The sequence below is a fragment of the Lissotriton vulgaris genome, chromosome 1_1 (genome assembly GCF_964263255.1).
Source record: "Lissotriton vulgaris chromosome 1_1, aLisVul1.2, whole genome shotgun sequence".
Classification (NCBI taxonomy): Eukaryota; Metazoa; Chordata; class Amphibia; order Caudata; family Salamandridae; genus Lissotriton; species Lissotriton vulgaris.
This window is the reverse complement of record NC_141685.1, coordinates 2,118,734,007-2,118,750,669: the sequence shown is the minus strand read 5'-3', so window position 1 is coordinate 2,118,750,669 and position 16,663 is coordinate 2,118,734,007. Positions and strand designations below refer to the sequence as shown.

General features: G+C 45.0%; 1 protein-coding gene across 1 annotated transcript in view; it reads right to left on the bottom strand.

The window, feature by feature from the left end:
- The window catches only part of LOC147751686 (dihydrofolate reductase-like), a 111,564-nt gene that overhangs the window by 35,897 nt on the left and 59,004 nt on the right, over positions 1-16,663 (bottom strand). The window contains exon 5 of the mRNA XM_086939155.1: positions 12,919-13,045. Within this exon, the coding sequence (XP_086795281.1) occupies positions 12,919-13,045 (127 nt within the window). The remainder of the gene's footprint in view (positions 1-12,918; positions 13,046-16,663) is intronic.

The following is a 16,663-nucleotide window of genomic DNA, read 5'->3' as shown; positions in this document are numbered from 1 at the left end:
GCGGCGCCTTAATTATTGGCAGACAAAAATTTTTTTGGTCCTAACTATCACTACTTACTGACAACCACCAGTCAATAATATATGGTGATAGCCAGTAGGTAGTAATAGTTAGGACCAACTTTGCCTATAGAAGAAGAGTTATTTATTTGTGTTGCTAATAACTTTGGAGCAGTTTGACGAATCTTGACAAAAGTTTCAAACCTAGTGTTTTAATTACTTTAGCTGCGATCTGGAAAGTTTTGAGGAGATTCATCTAGAGAAGGCAAGGAAAAATGGGGGGGTCCCAAAACACTTTTTCCCCATGCAATGTTTATGGGGATTTTTTAGTTTTTAGACATGACTACAGCCAGAATAGCTGAACAGAATTACACGACATTTTGCAGAAAGGTAGATCTTGCTCTAAAAAGAACCCTTTTTGTAATTTTGGGTAAACAGCAGTTAGGAGTGATTAAAGAAAGAGATATATACATATCTAGGGACACAGAGCCTAAACGGATCCGCAGGTACCCACGGATCTGGAGAAAAGCAAGGCCCTGAACGATAATTATATATTACTTCATGTTAAATAAACATAGAAATTCACTGAGAAAATTAAAGGTAACAGAGGCGTTATAGTTAGGCTGATGTTTTGTCCACACAAAATCATAAAAATTCAGCAGTTATACTTATAGTCATACTTATCTGAAGAGAACTATACCTTGTGCCATTAAGTACCTTTAGGAAACGAGTTAGAGTCTCTGAAAATAGGTATAACTATAAGTAGAACTATAACTGCTGAATTTCTATGGTTTTAAGTGTGTAAAACATCACCATATATATATTTTTGGGTAATAGGAATATTGCCAGGCACTAAAATCTCAGGTACTAGTCCCCACCAGGTTTGTAATTGAAGACATATACATCTTTACTGATAAATTCTCAACCATAAACAATAAAGTTTCTTGTAATGTTTCTTTGTGTGTCCTTTTTTTTCCGCTTAATTAATTCAATAACACAACAATACAGCATATGTTTTGCACTTACTTGAGCTTCTTCAGGGCTCTCAATATTATACTTGTCGTACCATATATATATATATATATATATTACCTACTGGCTATCGCCAGTAGGTATATATAGTTAGGATTAATTCCCTATGGGATTTCTGAAAATTCTATGTCTAATAACTTTGGCGTTTGTGGACGGAATCGGCTGCAATTTTCAGGAAAATGGCACATTTTGTTTCTGAGCAGCCCCTGAAAATTTGGTGGGGTTTCGTCAAGGGGGGGCTGAGAAAAAAGGGGGGTCCCAAAACGCGTTTTTTGCATTGAGTTTTCCATAGGGCGGTTGGACTCACTTTTAGCTCGAACGGCTGAATGGATTTGCACGAAACTTGGCAAAATTGTAGGGACTGTTAGCCCGATGTGCCTTTGCTAGGTCTCAATATATGTGCTTCAGTGGATTTTGAGAAATTAACGTTTAAATCAAGATATATATCTGTAACAGCGCTCCGGGCAGCGATCCGGTCCGCTTACTTTTCGCGTTTCGGAACTTTGCGTGCAGAAAGCTGATTGGCTCTCCGGTGTCTGTCAACATTCTAAACAGTCCGGAGCGGCCGCCATCTTGTCTCTCGGTAGGATCGAGAGAGAAGAAGAGGTGAAAAACGAAAGGGGAATTTAATGAAAGGGGGCAAGGTATCCCCCTCTTGACCCCCTAGGAATGTTGTTGGGGTTATTAAAGGGTCCCGTGGGGAAAAGAAAAAAAAAATGATTTTTCACGGTAGAAGCGCTTCACGGGCCGCGAACTGGGACGCAAACTGGTAGCGAAACGGGAATTCGCCATTTTGTGCTTCGTTTTAATTGTTTAGAGATAAAAATTATCGCTGCACATCGGCCACAATGCATGAGTATCGTTGAAAAGTCAGCGATATTCATGTATTATCCAGCAAATGCTCTTAGCTGTGTTATCCACCTTCCATTGGATAACATGGTTAAAAACTGCTCTGTGCGTGAGTTTTTTTTTTTTTTTGTTTTTTTTTTGCTGCGTGACGTTTGTTAACGTTCGATTCGATGGAAATCAGGAAGTGTTGACCACCATTTTGTCACTGCGAGTAAATATTTTGTTATAAATGAATCCTTATTGAAAAACATTGTCTGCGCCATCTTGCCTTTTTGTCCAATGCCACAATTTTGTCGTGCACGGCAGCCATTTTAGATGCCTTGACCAGGCCCACTCTCTGCACGCCGCCGATCCTCAGCATGGCTTCCCACCCTCGCAGGCATCTCCCCCACGCACTGGTCATCCCCGCTCTGTCTCTCATGCATGGGCCATATACTTCCCCCCATCTGCGCTGCTCTTCTCTGAGAATCACACCCTGTGCCCTCCCGACACCTCTCTTTCACCCTATTCACTACAGCACCCTCTGACACTCCTCTTCCTCTGTGTCCGATTGTCCAGGCCGGACCTAGGCTATCACCTACCCCTGCGGATGTAGTTTATGGCCCCAGCTGTAGAGAATTCAGACATGCCAACCCTCCCGATTCAGGCGTGTGACTACTGATTTCAGTGCTAGTCTCCCGCCTCCCGATTTCTGCAAGCAAAAACTCGGGGGCATATTACCAACAACTAGTGATAATTTTTGTCTCTTATTTGTTTAGAGACAAAAATTATCGCCGCACATCGGCGATTTTTATCGCAGATAAACCTTGCTATTATCGCAGAAAAGTCAGCGATATTCATGTATTATCGAGCAAATGCTCTTAGCCATGTTATCCACCTCCCATTGGATAACATGGCTAAGAACTGCTCAGGGCAGGTGTTAGATTTTGGAGATATTCGCGCTTAGCGCGAATATCTCCAAAAGTTGGTAATAGGAGATAGCGATGTTAGGGACTGTTTCCAGTCGCTAACATCTTGGCACGCCCGCTTTGCATGTCATTAGTGATAAGTATCACTGACATGCAAAGCGGGGCCCAAGATGGTCGCTATCTCCTTTTAGCTGTCACTAACTGGTGTTAGCGACAGCTTGGTAATAGGGAGATATTTTTATCTCCGCTTTCTTGGCTTTTAAAGCCAAAAAAGCGGAGATAAACCCCCTTGATAATATGCCCCACGATTCCTTGGGGGTTTCAGCTGACAGGGCTTGGTATTGTGTTACATGGTAATTTTTCCAGGAAACGTCAGAGGGTCGATGCAGGGGTTCTAGAAGAGGTGATAAACCATTTAAGCCTCATGAACAAGCGCATGGTCTTTTAAAGATTTGTGAAGTACTCGGGGCGGCGGTGTGTGTGTGCCCTCTTTCAGGAGCGGGCGGGGGGGCACTGCCAGCAACTTGCCAGGTCAGGTAGTGTTCAACACGTGCATCACCCTTTCTCTGCCTGCTATTGCGCTCCATGCTTCGGAAAGGTAAGAAAAAGAACGTGCATTTGAGTTTGAAATGTCCGATCCTGCAGCAGCACACTTCCAAAGCCCACACATGACAATAACCCGATTCAAGGCCCCATTCACCCGTTTTTAAAAAAATAGATAACACTCCAACAAAGTAAGATTATAAAACTTTATTAACTATTAACTATAACGAACGGAACAAAAACTAAAAACATTTAAACATTTTTCAACACAAAAAGCAACAATGGTTAGAAGCTGTCTTTTGTGCGAATAGTCCCAAGGCAGCACAACGTGCAGAGTTCTGGACGGCACCCAGGTGATGTCGCCTGGGTGCCGCACTGGTTTTGGGATCCTACAATGCAGCACAGAAAAACAGCGTGGGGCGTCCCGGGTGGTGCGGGGGGAGGCCTCGTCAGTAGCGGTCTGTTGTGCGAATAGTCCCAAGGCAGCAGAACGCGTTGAGATGTTGATGGGACTGTGTCCAGTGTCACATGGCTGACACAACATGTACGACAGGCACCCAGGTGATGTCCAGTAAACTGCCGCACTGGTTTTGGTATCCTACAATGCTGCTCCGAAAATTGGCGTGCGGCGGCCCGGGGGTGGGGGAGGCGGCGTGAACGGGCCTCCCCAGGTGGCGGCCATCTAGCTGAGTTGCGCTCGCTTTTGCAGCTACAGCGTCTCGCTCACCATGTTGTTGAGTTGCTTCCACTCTTGCAGTGCAGCGATAGGCGGCTGCCACATGGCTCTTAAAATGGCGGACGGCTCCTCGGTTTTGGGCCTGGTCCACTGAAATGGCCCTGGGACACCTAGGAACTCGGACGCTTGCCTGCTAGGGCTTGGGCTCCATTCTCGAAAAGCGTCCCCTCAGCCGTGAAGATTCTACAAAAGTTTTGGGGGCCCCCGACTCCCGCAGGCTTCCGGTAGGGAGCGGCTGCCATGATTGCTCGCGGAATGACACAACGGAGCCACGAGATGGTGGTGCTCTCATGGTGACGCCAGTTTCAGTCTGAATGATCCAGAAACAAGGTGGGGCTTTCATCGTTTGGGAAAAAAAATGTTCTAAACCAATGAAAAGTGTTATTTTTAGGTCATATGACCAAGCCTTCCATCTTTAGGAAACCAAAAGTAAAATGAACCAATGAAAAGTTTTATAAACAAGTCACATGACCTGTTATGCGGCATAGGGCTACAAAAAGCGTAGAAAATCCGTTGGCACGTGAGGCGGCGTCAGTAGCGGACCGATATGCGAATAGGCCGAAGGCAGCACAACGCGCCGAGATCCGGATGGCACCGAGGTGGTGTCCAGCAAATTGCCGCACTGGTGTGGCCATCCTACAATGCTGGGCCGAAAGACGGCGTGTCCAGCTGAGTTGCGGTCACTGTTGCGGTACAGTGACTCGAACGCGCCGAGATCCGGATGGCACCGAGGTGGTGTCCAGCAAATTGCCGCACTGGTGTGGCCATCCTACAATGCTGCGCCGAAAGACGGCGTGTCCAGCTGAATTGCGGTCACTGTTGCGGTACAGTGACTCGAACGCGCCGAGATCCGGATGGCACCGAGGTGGTGTCCAGCAAATTGCCGCACTGGTGTGGCCATCCTACAATGCTGCGCCGAAAGACGGCGTGTCCAGCTGAGTTGCGGTCACTGTTGCGGTACAGTGAGTCGAACGCGCCGAGATCTGGATGGCCCCGATGTTGTGTCCAGCAAGTTGCCGCACTGGTGTGGCCATCCTACAATGCTGCGCCGAAAGTCGGCGTGGGGTGCCCCGTTGGCTTATGAGGTGATGTCAGTAGTGGACCGATGTGTGAATAGGTCGGAACCAGCACAAGGCGCCAAGATCCGAACGGCAAGTCCTGGATGTTGAGTGCCTCAGTTGAGAGTTCTGAGCAGTGCTTGTAAGACTATCTGAAGTTTATTATAAGAATCAGAGTAAGTTGAAGACTGTCTGAAGCTTATTTGCACCTTTTGCAGCTTCACTATTGCCCAAGGTGGTGTTCAGCGGAACTTTTTTCCTTTTCCTTTCTGCTTCTTTTCCTACAATCCGTTTCATCTGAAGACACGACCAGGTCCCTGAATGTGTGTAGGGGGACGCTATTGAGTGAATGAAAATGGCGGCTTGTCCAGCTGAATTGCGGTCACTGTTGCGGTACAGTGAGTCGAACGCGCCGAGATCCAGGACCGATGTGTGAATAGGTCGGAACCAGCACAAGGCGCCAAGATTCGAATGGCAAGTCCTGGATTTTGAGTGCCTCAGTTGAGATTTCTGAGCAGTGCTTGTAAGATTGTCTGAAGCTTATTTGCATCTGCTGCAGCTTCACTATTGCCCTTGTGTGGCCAAAGGTCGCACATGACATAGGCGGCCGGCTCCCGAGGTCCGGCGGAACTTTTTGCCTTTTCCTTTCTGCTTCTTCTCCTACAATCCGTTTCATCTGAAGACACGACCAGGTCCCTGAATGTGTGCAGGGGGACGCTATTGATTGAATGAAAATGGCGGCTTGACACAAAGCTGACTCAAGCGTTACTGTTGATGCTATACAGACAAAAATTGGTTTTCAGTTTGTACATTCTTCATGTTTTTTTTTTCCATCCAAGTCTGATTAAGAGTTTGTAGAAAAATGGCTTCAGATTTTCCACATACTACTCTTCAACATTCTTCCTAAATGTAACAATGTGAAACTCACTAGGAGAACGGCTGTTTCTGTTTCATTTCAAAATGCTGCCAACAATATTTTCTGAATGGAAGACACCATCTTGTAGCATAAAGGGCCGAAAGGGGTTCTGGTCTGGCCGATGGTTGGTGGAGACATTTTGACTATATCTTGGACCTGCCCGGCCTCGCCCAAAATGGCGCCGGTATAAATGGGACTCGTAACTCCTTGCCCGCAAATGTATATCTAGAAAATGTTATTGTAAGTGGCCCTGTCCTATTTTAATTACAAAATGTATGTCCACCGATTCCGCAACTGTTAGACACCTTAGTTCTTGCAACCTAATGGCCCGCTCGTTACGTTCCTCTACAGTGTAAATGTCTCCTCATCATATACGATTTCAGTTTGCTCCGTGGCCGGCCCACGTGGTTATAGGCTCGTATTTGTATACTGACATTTTCACAATAAAGGTTTTTAAAACAAAACACGGTAGTAGTATTTACATTGGTAAAGTTTTTACTTTTAGTCACTGTTTTCGAATCAGTAAAAGGCAAGTGAAATAAAGCAGTCCAATTACATGACGGATAAAAGGTATAATATGTAGGAACGCAGTAAAGATAAATGGTCAAGGGCAGTTGTGTTTTTCATGTCTGCAACATAAAGTGATCGATAAGAATCTGATAATCAGGCGTATCGGCGACTAAGACAGCAGGCCGAATCTCTTTTACTCAACGGTTCCGTCATGGAAGGAAGAAACGCCCTTTTTCTCGAAAAAGGAATATATTTTACTTGCAAGACAGTTGTAAATTTTCCGGGAAAGTACATTAGCCTGGAATATTATAACATATGTTTGAAAAAAAAATATTCGAAAACAATAAAAAGCGTAATTTTTAGGTCATATGACCAAGCTTTTCATCATTAAATTAACAAAAGTAAAATGAACCAATGAAAAGTTTTATTAACAAGTCACATGACCTGTTATGCTTACGTTACGCGCTGCGCTTCGGATCACTTCCGGGTGCGCTAACGCGGCGTGTCATATAACGCATTACGCGACAACGTAGGTCAAGAATATAGTCAAAATGTCTCCACCAACCAGCGTTCAGAACACAACCCCTTTCAGCAGTCCAAAAAGTTCTGTTAAATGACAACAGAGGGGACAGGCAACAAGAACCATCAGTCAAAGAGGGGAGGGCAAGTTCTTCTCTTCCGGGTCATGTTGGGGCGCTACCGGAACTGATCGATTTGGTAGTCTACAGTGTTTCTGGATGTTTCAGACTAAAGCTGGCGTCAGCATGAGACCACTACCATCTCGTAGCTCCGTCGTGGCCATTCCACGAGCAATCATGGCAGCCGCTCCCCACCAGAAGCCTGCGGGAGTCGGAGGCCCCCAAGACTTTTGTAGAATCTTCACGGCTGAGGGGACGCTTTTCGAGAATGGGACCCAAGCCCTATCAGGGAAGCGTCCGAGTTCCAATGTGTCCCAGGGCCATTTTAGTGGACCAGGCCCAAAACCGAAGAGCCGGCCGCCATTTTGAGAGCCATGTGGCAGCCGCCTATCGCTGCACCGCAAGAGCGGGAGCAACTCAACTACATGGTGAGCGAGACGCTGTAGTCGCAAGAGCGGGCGGTAAACAGCTGAATGGCGGAAGAGGTACAGTGTAGCAAAAGCGGGCGGAATGGCAACTAAAACGGTAAAGGGGCGCCCCACTACAGCTTGTCTTCAGGTGAAACGGATTGTGGGACAAGGTCCAGAATTGAAGAGTCATCAAAAGGCAAAAAGTTCCGCCGGACCCCGGGAGCCGGCCGCCTATGTCGGGGGCGATCTCAGGCTACACCAGTGCTATAAGACTTGGGGAGGGTGTCGGAGCCAAGCGTCTTATCCGAGTCCATGGCCATCACACCGCCCCTCAGGGGCCTCCGTCAAGCTGTTTAGGAAGGTAACATATCACATTGTTTTCTAATGCAGTCAGGTCCACAAACGACACTCACTTACTTTGAGAATAGTGAAGCTGCAGTAGGTGGAAATAAGCTTCAGACAGTGTTACAAGCACTGCTCAGAACTCTTAACTATGGCACCCAACATCCAGAACTTATGCTATTTGAGAATGGCAGTGACATCGAAGCAACTCAGGGACCAAAACCATTAACGTACTTTCACGTATGAAAATCTTACTTGGGGAGGGGGCAGGAGCGAAGCGCCCCCTCCCAGTCAGCGCCACCACACCGTATGTTGAAAATTTGAAGCCATCGTTCTACAAAGTCAACCAAACTTGGATTGAAAAATCTAGAAAAATGTACAAACTGAAAACCAGTTTTGGTCTGCTTAGCATCAGTAGCAACGCTTGAGTCAGCTTTGTGTCAAGCCGCCATTTTGATTCAACAAAGCACAGGCATTGAAAAAGGCTCAAACTCAGAACTCTGAACTATGGCACCCAACATCCAGGAGCTTGCCATCCGGATCTTGGAGCCTTGTGCTGCTTTCGATCTATTCACACATCGGTCCACTACTGACATCATCTTATAAACCAACGTTATGTAAATAGTTTTTTAATAAAGTGTTTTACCCTGTTTCTTTGCTGGTGTGTTGTCTATATTTTTAATATTTGCATAGGGTTTGTCATTATTTTGTGCGGGATGGGTGATGGAGCCGAGCTGTCTTGCAGCCCTCATGGTGTGGAGCTCAGTTCATCTCACTATTTTCGTATTTCTCATGAAGGGTTGTTCCTAATATTTCTATTTTAGCGAGGTCAAAAAGAGATCCAATTAGTGGCCTACTGATTTTGCTCGATTACTTTTATTTTTTTACACGATTTTTCACTATCTGCAAAGACTAAACAGAGTATTGCGACTTTGTGCTTGTTTGTAAATAGAGAATGATCCAAAGAGAACCAATTCTAAAACAGTAAATGCTTGGACAACAATCAATCAAATGGAGAGACAAGCAGGCACGACGGATTACAACGGGGGCAAAGGCTTGCGTTAACTACCGTTCACTATCTGCAAAGAGAGAGTACTACTAAGACAAAAGAGGGGAGGGGGGGGTGCAGCGTTCAAAGCACATCAGCGTGCATAAATACGAAAATGTTTTTATCTATCACGTACTTGACATTTTAAAGCTTTTCATATTTGCTATTAAAAAACCAATGAAATTCACAGAAAAAACCATAGGTTATAGTGGATATATAGTTAGGAATTTACATTTACAAAACCTTGAAAATTCAATGAAAAAACCATTGGTTTTAGGCCATATATAGTTAGGGATTTGCATTTACAAAACCTTATTTTACTCGCATAAAACCATTGAAATTCCATATATAGTTATAAGCGCTAACTATATATCGCGCACCCGCAATCCACTGCTGATGATGTCACATATTACATCATTCATGACATGGTTAGTGACATCACTGATGACATCACTGATGACATCTCAAATGACATCACTGATGACATCACTGAAAACATCTCATTTGACATGACTGATAACATCACTGATGATATCATTCATGTGATAATACGATGAACCTCTTCAGACTCTAATATAACCTTAGATACAATCAGTGTAAACAGACACTCACAGACTGTCACTCATCCATGGAGTTACTCACACACCTAGTCAGTCATGCAAAGAATCAATCACACCTCCATTTCCTCAACTATACAGTTATACAAACTTTACTTATTCAAACATATACTAACACATATTTACTCTATTATACAATCCCTGATACAAGTTCACAATGATCCATACAGCCACTCACACATTCACTGGCTCTTATGCACAGTTATTTATATATGTCAACTCTCACATGTACTGTGTTTTACATATGTACTTACTTTGACATGTAGCACTGAGATATCCATTCACTCACCAATGCACTCATGCACACAGTCAACCGCCCATACAGCTGTTTCCACATGCACTTTTGAAACCATACATCTAGTGAATCAACTGCTCACACATCTATGCACAGAGTCATACACCTCCCAGCCACCCACACACACACTCAGTATCCCATACAAATACTTGGGCAACCAATCAATAACCCATATAGTTACTCATATAGCTACTTATCAACACATGCAACAGTTTACAGAACAACAGACATAATGATGCACAAATTAAGACAGTTTAGTCACTAACCCATGCACTCAGTGAGACACATTTAATCACTCACTCATACAGTCAGTCATGCACCTACTAAATCCTTCATCCAGACACTTATATATCCACTCATTCTTCAATATGTAAGAGATATTTTAACTTTACAGAAACATACAGTCACTGGATGTTGTCATCAGTGATGTCATCAGTGATGTCATTTGAGATGTCATCAGTGATGTCATCAGTGATGTCACTAACCATGTCATGAATGATGTAATATGTGACATCATCAGCAGTGGATTGCGGGTGCGCGATATATAGTTAGCGCTTATAACTATATATGGAATTTCAATGGTTTTATGCGAGTAAAATAAGGTTTTGTAAATGCAAATCCCTAACTATATATGGCCTAAAACCAATGGTTTTTTCATTGAATTTTCAAGGTTTTGTAAATGCAAATTCCTAACTATATATCCACTATAACCTATGGTTTTTTCTGTGAATATATATATATATATATATATATATATATATATATATATATATATATATATATATATATATATATATATATATATATATATATATGTAATACAAAGGCTCAGCTTTTAGAAAAGCACTCCAAAGCGTTTTAGGTTGCACCTGATTTATTGGCATACCGAAGGTGGCTTCACATCCGTTGTTTTAAAACTTGCTTGCCAACGCGTTTCTGAGCTGTCTGCTCCTTCGTCCTGGGCTCTGGCCAAATTGGTATATTTAACTATTCACAGTCCTTGCTGCAGCTGTCTTTAGTAGTGTCAGCTGTAGACGTAACAGCTTTGTAGCTTAAGATATTGGGACATGTAGTTCTGTGTTTGAAACACCCACAGTGGGTTCCGTTTTTCCGCAATATTTTACAAGATCACAGTAGTTGAATCCGGCACCATTGTGATGATTAAAGCACTCCAATGTGCCCCGGTATGTGATTACACCTTCACAATTCTCACCAAACGCTGCGCTGTGTCTTAGACCTCTGGATAGTCCTAGTCTGACGGCCCCTTTCTCCAGAGGCTCCCTCCTTCATTACACCTGGGTGGTGCTTTTCCCACGACGAAGCTGTCATGTTGAATGTTTGTAATACAAAGGCTCAGCTTTTAGAAAAGCACTCCACAGCGTTTTAGGTTGCACCTGATTTATTGGCATACCGAAGGTGGCTTCACATCCGTTGTTTTAAAAACTTGCTTACCAACGTGTTTCTGAGCTGTCTGCTCCTTCGTCCTGGGCTCCGGCAAATCGGTATATTTAACTATTCACAGTCCTTGCTGCAGCTGTCCTTGCTGCAGCTGTCTTTAGTAGTGTCAGCTGTAGGCGTAACAGCTTTGTAGCTTAGGATATTGGGACATGTAGTTCTGTGTTTGAAACACATCTACAGTGGGTTCCGTTTTTCCGCAATATTTTACAAGATCACAGTAGTTGAACCTGGGTGGTGCTTTTCCCACGACGAAGCTGTTGTGTTGAATGTTCTAAAACAACGGATGTGAAGCCACCTTCGGTATGCCAATAAATCAGGTGCAACCTAAAACGCTGTGGAGTGCTTTTCTAAAAGCTGAGCCTTTTTATTACAAACATTCAACACGACAGCTTCGTCATGGGAAAAGCACCATCCAGGTGTAATGAAGGAGGGAGCCTCTGGAGAAAGGGGCCGTCAGACCAGGACTATCCAGAGGTCAAAGATACGGTGCAGCGTTTGATGACAATTGTTAAGGTGTAATCACATACCGGGGCACACTGGAGTGCTTTAATCATCACAGTGGTGCCGGATTCAACTACTGTGATCTTGTAAAATATTGCGGAAAAACAGAACCCACTGTGGGTGTTTCAAACACAGAACCACATGTCCCAATATCCTAAGCTACAAAGCTGTTACGCCTACAGCTGACACTACTAAAGACAGCTGCAGCAAGGACTGTGAATAGTTAAATACACCGATTTGCCGGAGCCCAGGACGAAGGAGCAGACAGCTCAGAAACGGGTTGGCAAGCAAGTTTTAAAACAACGGATGTGAAGCCACCTTCGGTATGCCAATAAATCAGACGCAACCTCAAACGCTGTGGAGTGCTTTTCTAAAAGCTGAGCCTTTGTATTATATATATATATATATATATATATATATATATATATATATATATATATATATATATATATATATATATATATATATATATTTAGTAATGGCAGATGCGTGTTAAACATGTGTGATGTAAAAAATGTGTGGTAAAGGCATTCATGGGAAAAGCATGCTCTAAAAAATGTCCTCTAGATAACAGGTAGATAGTACAGTCTTCTACTATTGAGGAAAGGAGTATCATAGAGTAGAGCAACAGTCACGGTTTCGTTGATGGCTCCATAAAATACCAAGTCTGTGTCACAAGTTACTTTTAGCAATATCAGCTGCGGTTCCGACAATGGTAACATAGAGGTTTTTCAGACTTTAAGTGGAGCCGGAAAAATGCAGGTTCGGTGAGGTGAGAGTCTACAGCTTTACAGTGTGTCTCCCACTCTCTCAAATTCTAAATGAGCGTATGGATTTCAAGCTGTCCAAATGTACAACTCCTGCCCCCTTCCTTTTCATCCAGGGGGCAGCCATCATTCATTGAGGATTTTATGAAAAAGGTGGCTTTCCTGAGCTAAGATAAGACAGTTGTCCCCAGTTTCAGTTGTCAGACAGCATGGCCAAGCCTTTCTGTAAGCATGCTCTCAATAATATAAATACATTAAATATACAATAGTGATTATTCCATTGAATCACTTACCGCAAATGATTTAGTTCCTCCCAAAACCCAGATTGTCTCGATTTGTTGAGATAGAGCCGGTCTATGAGCCAACTGAATAGCATCTTCTAGGTCACGGCAGATGAAATCAGCATGCATTGGCAATGAACTACAAATTAACAAAGCAACAAAAACAGATTGCATTTGTACTGTGAGTAGAGAATTCCATTTGTGTTAAATTTACTTTATTTGAGACTCAGGATATGTTAATACATACTTATATGTATAAATGGTTGTCATTAATTCTATAAAGCATGTTAAAAAGATACCTGCAGCCTAACTTAGAATGTAGTACTTTTTTGGTAGGGTTTTTCAAAGAGACCTTTATTGACTTTATGCAAAACTGACACAGCAGGGTGCCTACATCACCTCGTTGTAGTCCTCATCAGAAGGGGTAAGGGAAGAATAACAGCAAGCCGCCTACAACGCCATCTGGCCGGCCGTGTCAGGAGGGCATACATGTTGTTCAGCAGACTAGTCAGGTCTCTAACAAACATAAGTAACCCTTAAACTTAGTAAAGCCACAATACCCTTACCACTGGTCTCCAATCTTGGTTGACTACCACTAATTCAGTCACCTGTCATATGCCACCATCCGGCAATGACTCCGCCTCACATGCCTGCAGGGTGCACAGATCAGGACAGTCCGCTTCCTCTAGCATCTCGTAAGTTCAGCCCTTCTCGGTGTCCCTCCCCCTCCTGCCCGTCCATCCCCTCCGGTGGAAGATCTGGGTTACTGTCATCAGTGTCAGTGTGTTTCAGGGGTCGCCAAATGTCCCGTGGGCGAGATGCAGGTGGCATAAGGTCAGCATGAGTATGAAATTGTCCTGAAATAGTCGTTCAGCCACTCCTTAAATTTGGGAGCCCTTCCTCGCCCGCAAAGGCAAGCTATCCATCTTTTTGCTGATAGAAGTGCCAGGGAGGTGTATTTCCGGATCTTAACAGGCAGCTGCTCTGTGTATCCCAAGAGAGCCACAAGGGGGGTATCAGGTGCGTGCACCCCGGTCATTTCATCCAACGTGTTAAGGGCCTCCCTCCAGTATTCCAGGATCAATGGGCAGTCCCAGGCCAGGTGTCCAAACCCTGCACCCTCTGCTCCACATCTATCACAGCAGTCAGTGTCCCGCAGCCGTAGGCAGTGCAGGCGGACAGGTGAATAGTAAAGTTGGTGCAAATATCTGTAATCTATGAGTGGCAATCTGTATTGGCAGGGATTTCACTCATCTGACAGCAGCAGAAGGACCACTTTTCCTCCGTGAAGGAGCATCCCATCTCCTCCTCCCACTTGGCCCTGGCCGGGGCGGGTCTCTCACCCACTCCCCTTGTGTGGTGCGGTACAGTCGTGACACCACATGCTCTGGGGAAGCTTGCTGCAGTAAAACGTGAAGGGAGGCCATGATGGGCAGTTCTAGTGGGAAGCAAGGTGTGAGAGTCCTTATGTCCTGCATGAGTCCTACGTAATAAAATCATTCCAAAGAGGTGGGGAAAGAAGTGCCAAATAACTCCTCACTGGTGCAAAATGTCCCTTGTGTGTATAGTTGACCCCAAGTGAGCATTCTCTAAAAATTTTGTCCTCTAGATAACACGTAGATTGTACAGTCTTCTACTCTTGCGGAAATGAGTATCATAGATTAGAGCAACAGTCACAGTTTCATTGATGGCTCTATAAAATACCAAATCCGTAACATCCAACAGCATCCCCCATCCTGTGTGACAGGTAAGTCGTGTCTTCCCCGCAGAGGTGCCAAGGGTGAGTATAATAAAGGGCTCTGGAGCCTCTGTGCCAAGTCCCGCCAGGCCTGAGTGGTACATTGAACAGTAGTGGATGCTAAGTGTCTGGGGACTGTGGGGGCGCTCAAATATGCCGAGCAAGGTGTGGGAGCCATGTGTTCATCTTCCACTGCCAGATGATGCATATAAGGGGGGGGTGTATCCAGTAGGCCGCGAAGTGAGCCTGAGCGCAAATGAAGTAAAGATCAATATCAGGGACTTCAAAGACTCTGGCGTCAAAGGGACGCATGAGGACCCCCCACGCCAGTATGGGGTGCTTTCCGCCGCAAATCAATCTGCTCATCTGTGTTTTGATGCTGTTAAAAAAATGACAGCTCGGAGCGTAAGGTTTGTTAGTGAACAGGTAGAGTAGCTTAGGTAAGATCATCATATTGATCAAAGACACTCTAGCGGCAATAGATAGGGGCATCGCAATCCATCTGGTTATTTTATCCGTCAATTTGTCCAGTATGCGGCCATAGTTGTCCCGCATCAGTTCCTCCCGGCACCGGGAGACATTAATGCCCAAATACGTGACTGCGCACCAGGCGAGTGGCTAGTCGGGCTCGAAAGGCAGGGTAGAATCAGTTAGGGGGAATATTTTTGGACTTCCCCCAATTCACTTTTATTCCTGACAGTCTACCAAATAGTATCAGTACTCAGACAATTGGATTAAGGCTGGCGTTGGGGTCTCTCAGATATACGGTCAAATTGTCTGCGTATAACAATATTAAAATTTGTCTCTTTGGGTAGACCAGGGCATACTCCCGGTGGTGTTGTCTGATTTTGGCCGCCAATGGTTCAATTGCTATAGCAAATAAAAGGGGTGATAGGGGGCACACCTGTCGAGTACCCCTGGTTATCGTGAAGGGGTCGATTGTACCCCGTTAATCAGGACCCTTGCCTGCAGTCCTGAGTACAGCAGGTTGATCCAGGCAAGAAAGGGGGGGGCCCATTCGCTGCAGTATGAAGGCAAGATAATCCCACTCCAGGGAGTCAAAATTCTTGGTGGCATCTAGGAATATCGCTGCAGCGTATGTCTCAGGGTCTATGTCTTGGAGTACACGAACAGTGTGCGCAGTTTGTGAGAGGTACCTCTAGTGGGTACAAAGCCTGACTGGTCCGGGAGAACCAATGCAATCATCAGGGGGCTGATGCGGTTGGCAATTAATTTAGCTAGGATTTTTGCATCCACATTTATTAGTGAGAGGGGCCTGTATGATTCGCAATACGTGGCTGATTTGCCTGGCTTCGGTATGGAGATGATGTGTGCTTCACGCATAGAGGGGGGAAGGATCCCGGGCGCTCTAGCTTCTTCGAGCACGTGTTGCAAAACCGGGATGAGCAGGTGATGAAAGTTTTTGTAGAATTCCGCCGGGAGGCCATCTGGCCCCGGCGCTTTTCCAGATGGTAACTGCATTATAGCTGTCACCATATCCTGATCCTCATGATGCCGCAGAAGAAATGTCCGTTGGCCATCTCCTAGCCATGCAATTGCTGTGTCCTCAAAAGAGGAGTCAAACTCAGCAGAGTGATCTCTCTGAGATTTATACAAACATTTATAAAATCTGCGGAAGGTTGCCACAATGTCTGCCGTATTCCTGTGCAGCTGGCCATCCTCGCCTTCAATTTCAAGGACTGTATTTGAGAACCGCGGAGGGCGGATTAGGGATGCCAACGCCTTTCCCGGCCCACCTCCCTCCCCATATTGGCGTGCCCTGGAATACTTCCCCCTGAATTTGCACTCGCTTCCAGCTGTTTCTTGGTACTCATTTAGTGTGCTCCGGAGCTGCGGTAGTACCTCAGGTGTCGGGCTGTCTGTAAGCTAGTCTCAATAATTTTGAGGGCAGCCTCTAGCCTGCGCAGCCTGGCCCTGATGTCTCTCAAGATTCCCCTGCTTTTGGCAATGCACAGACCGCGGATGGTTACTTTAAATGCCTCCCAAATCGTGGAGTAG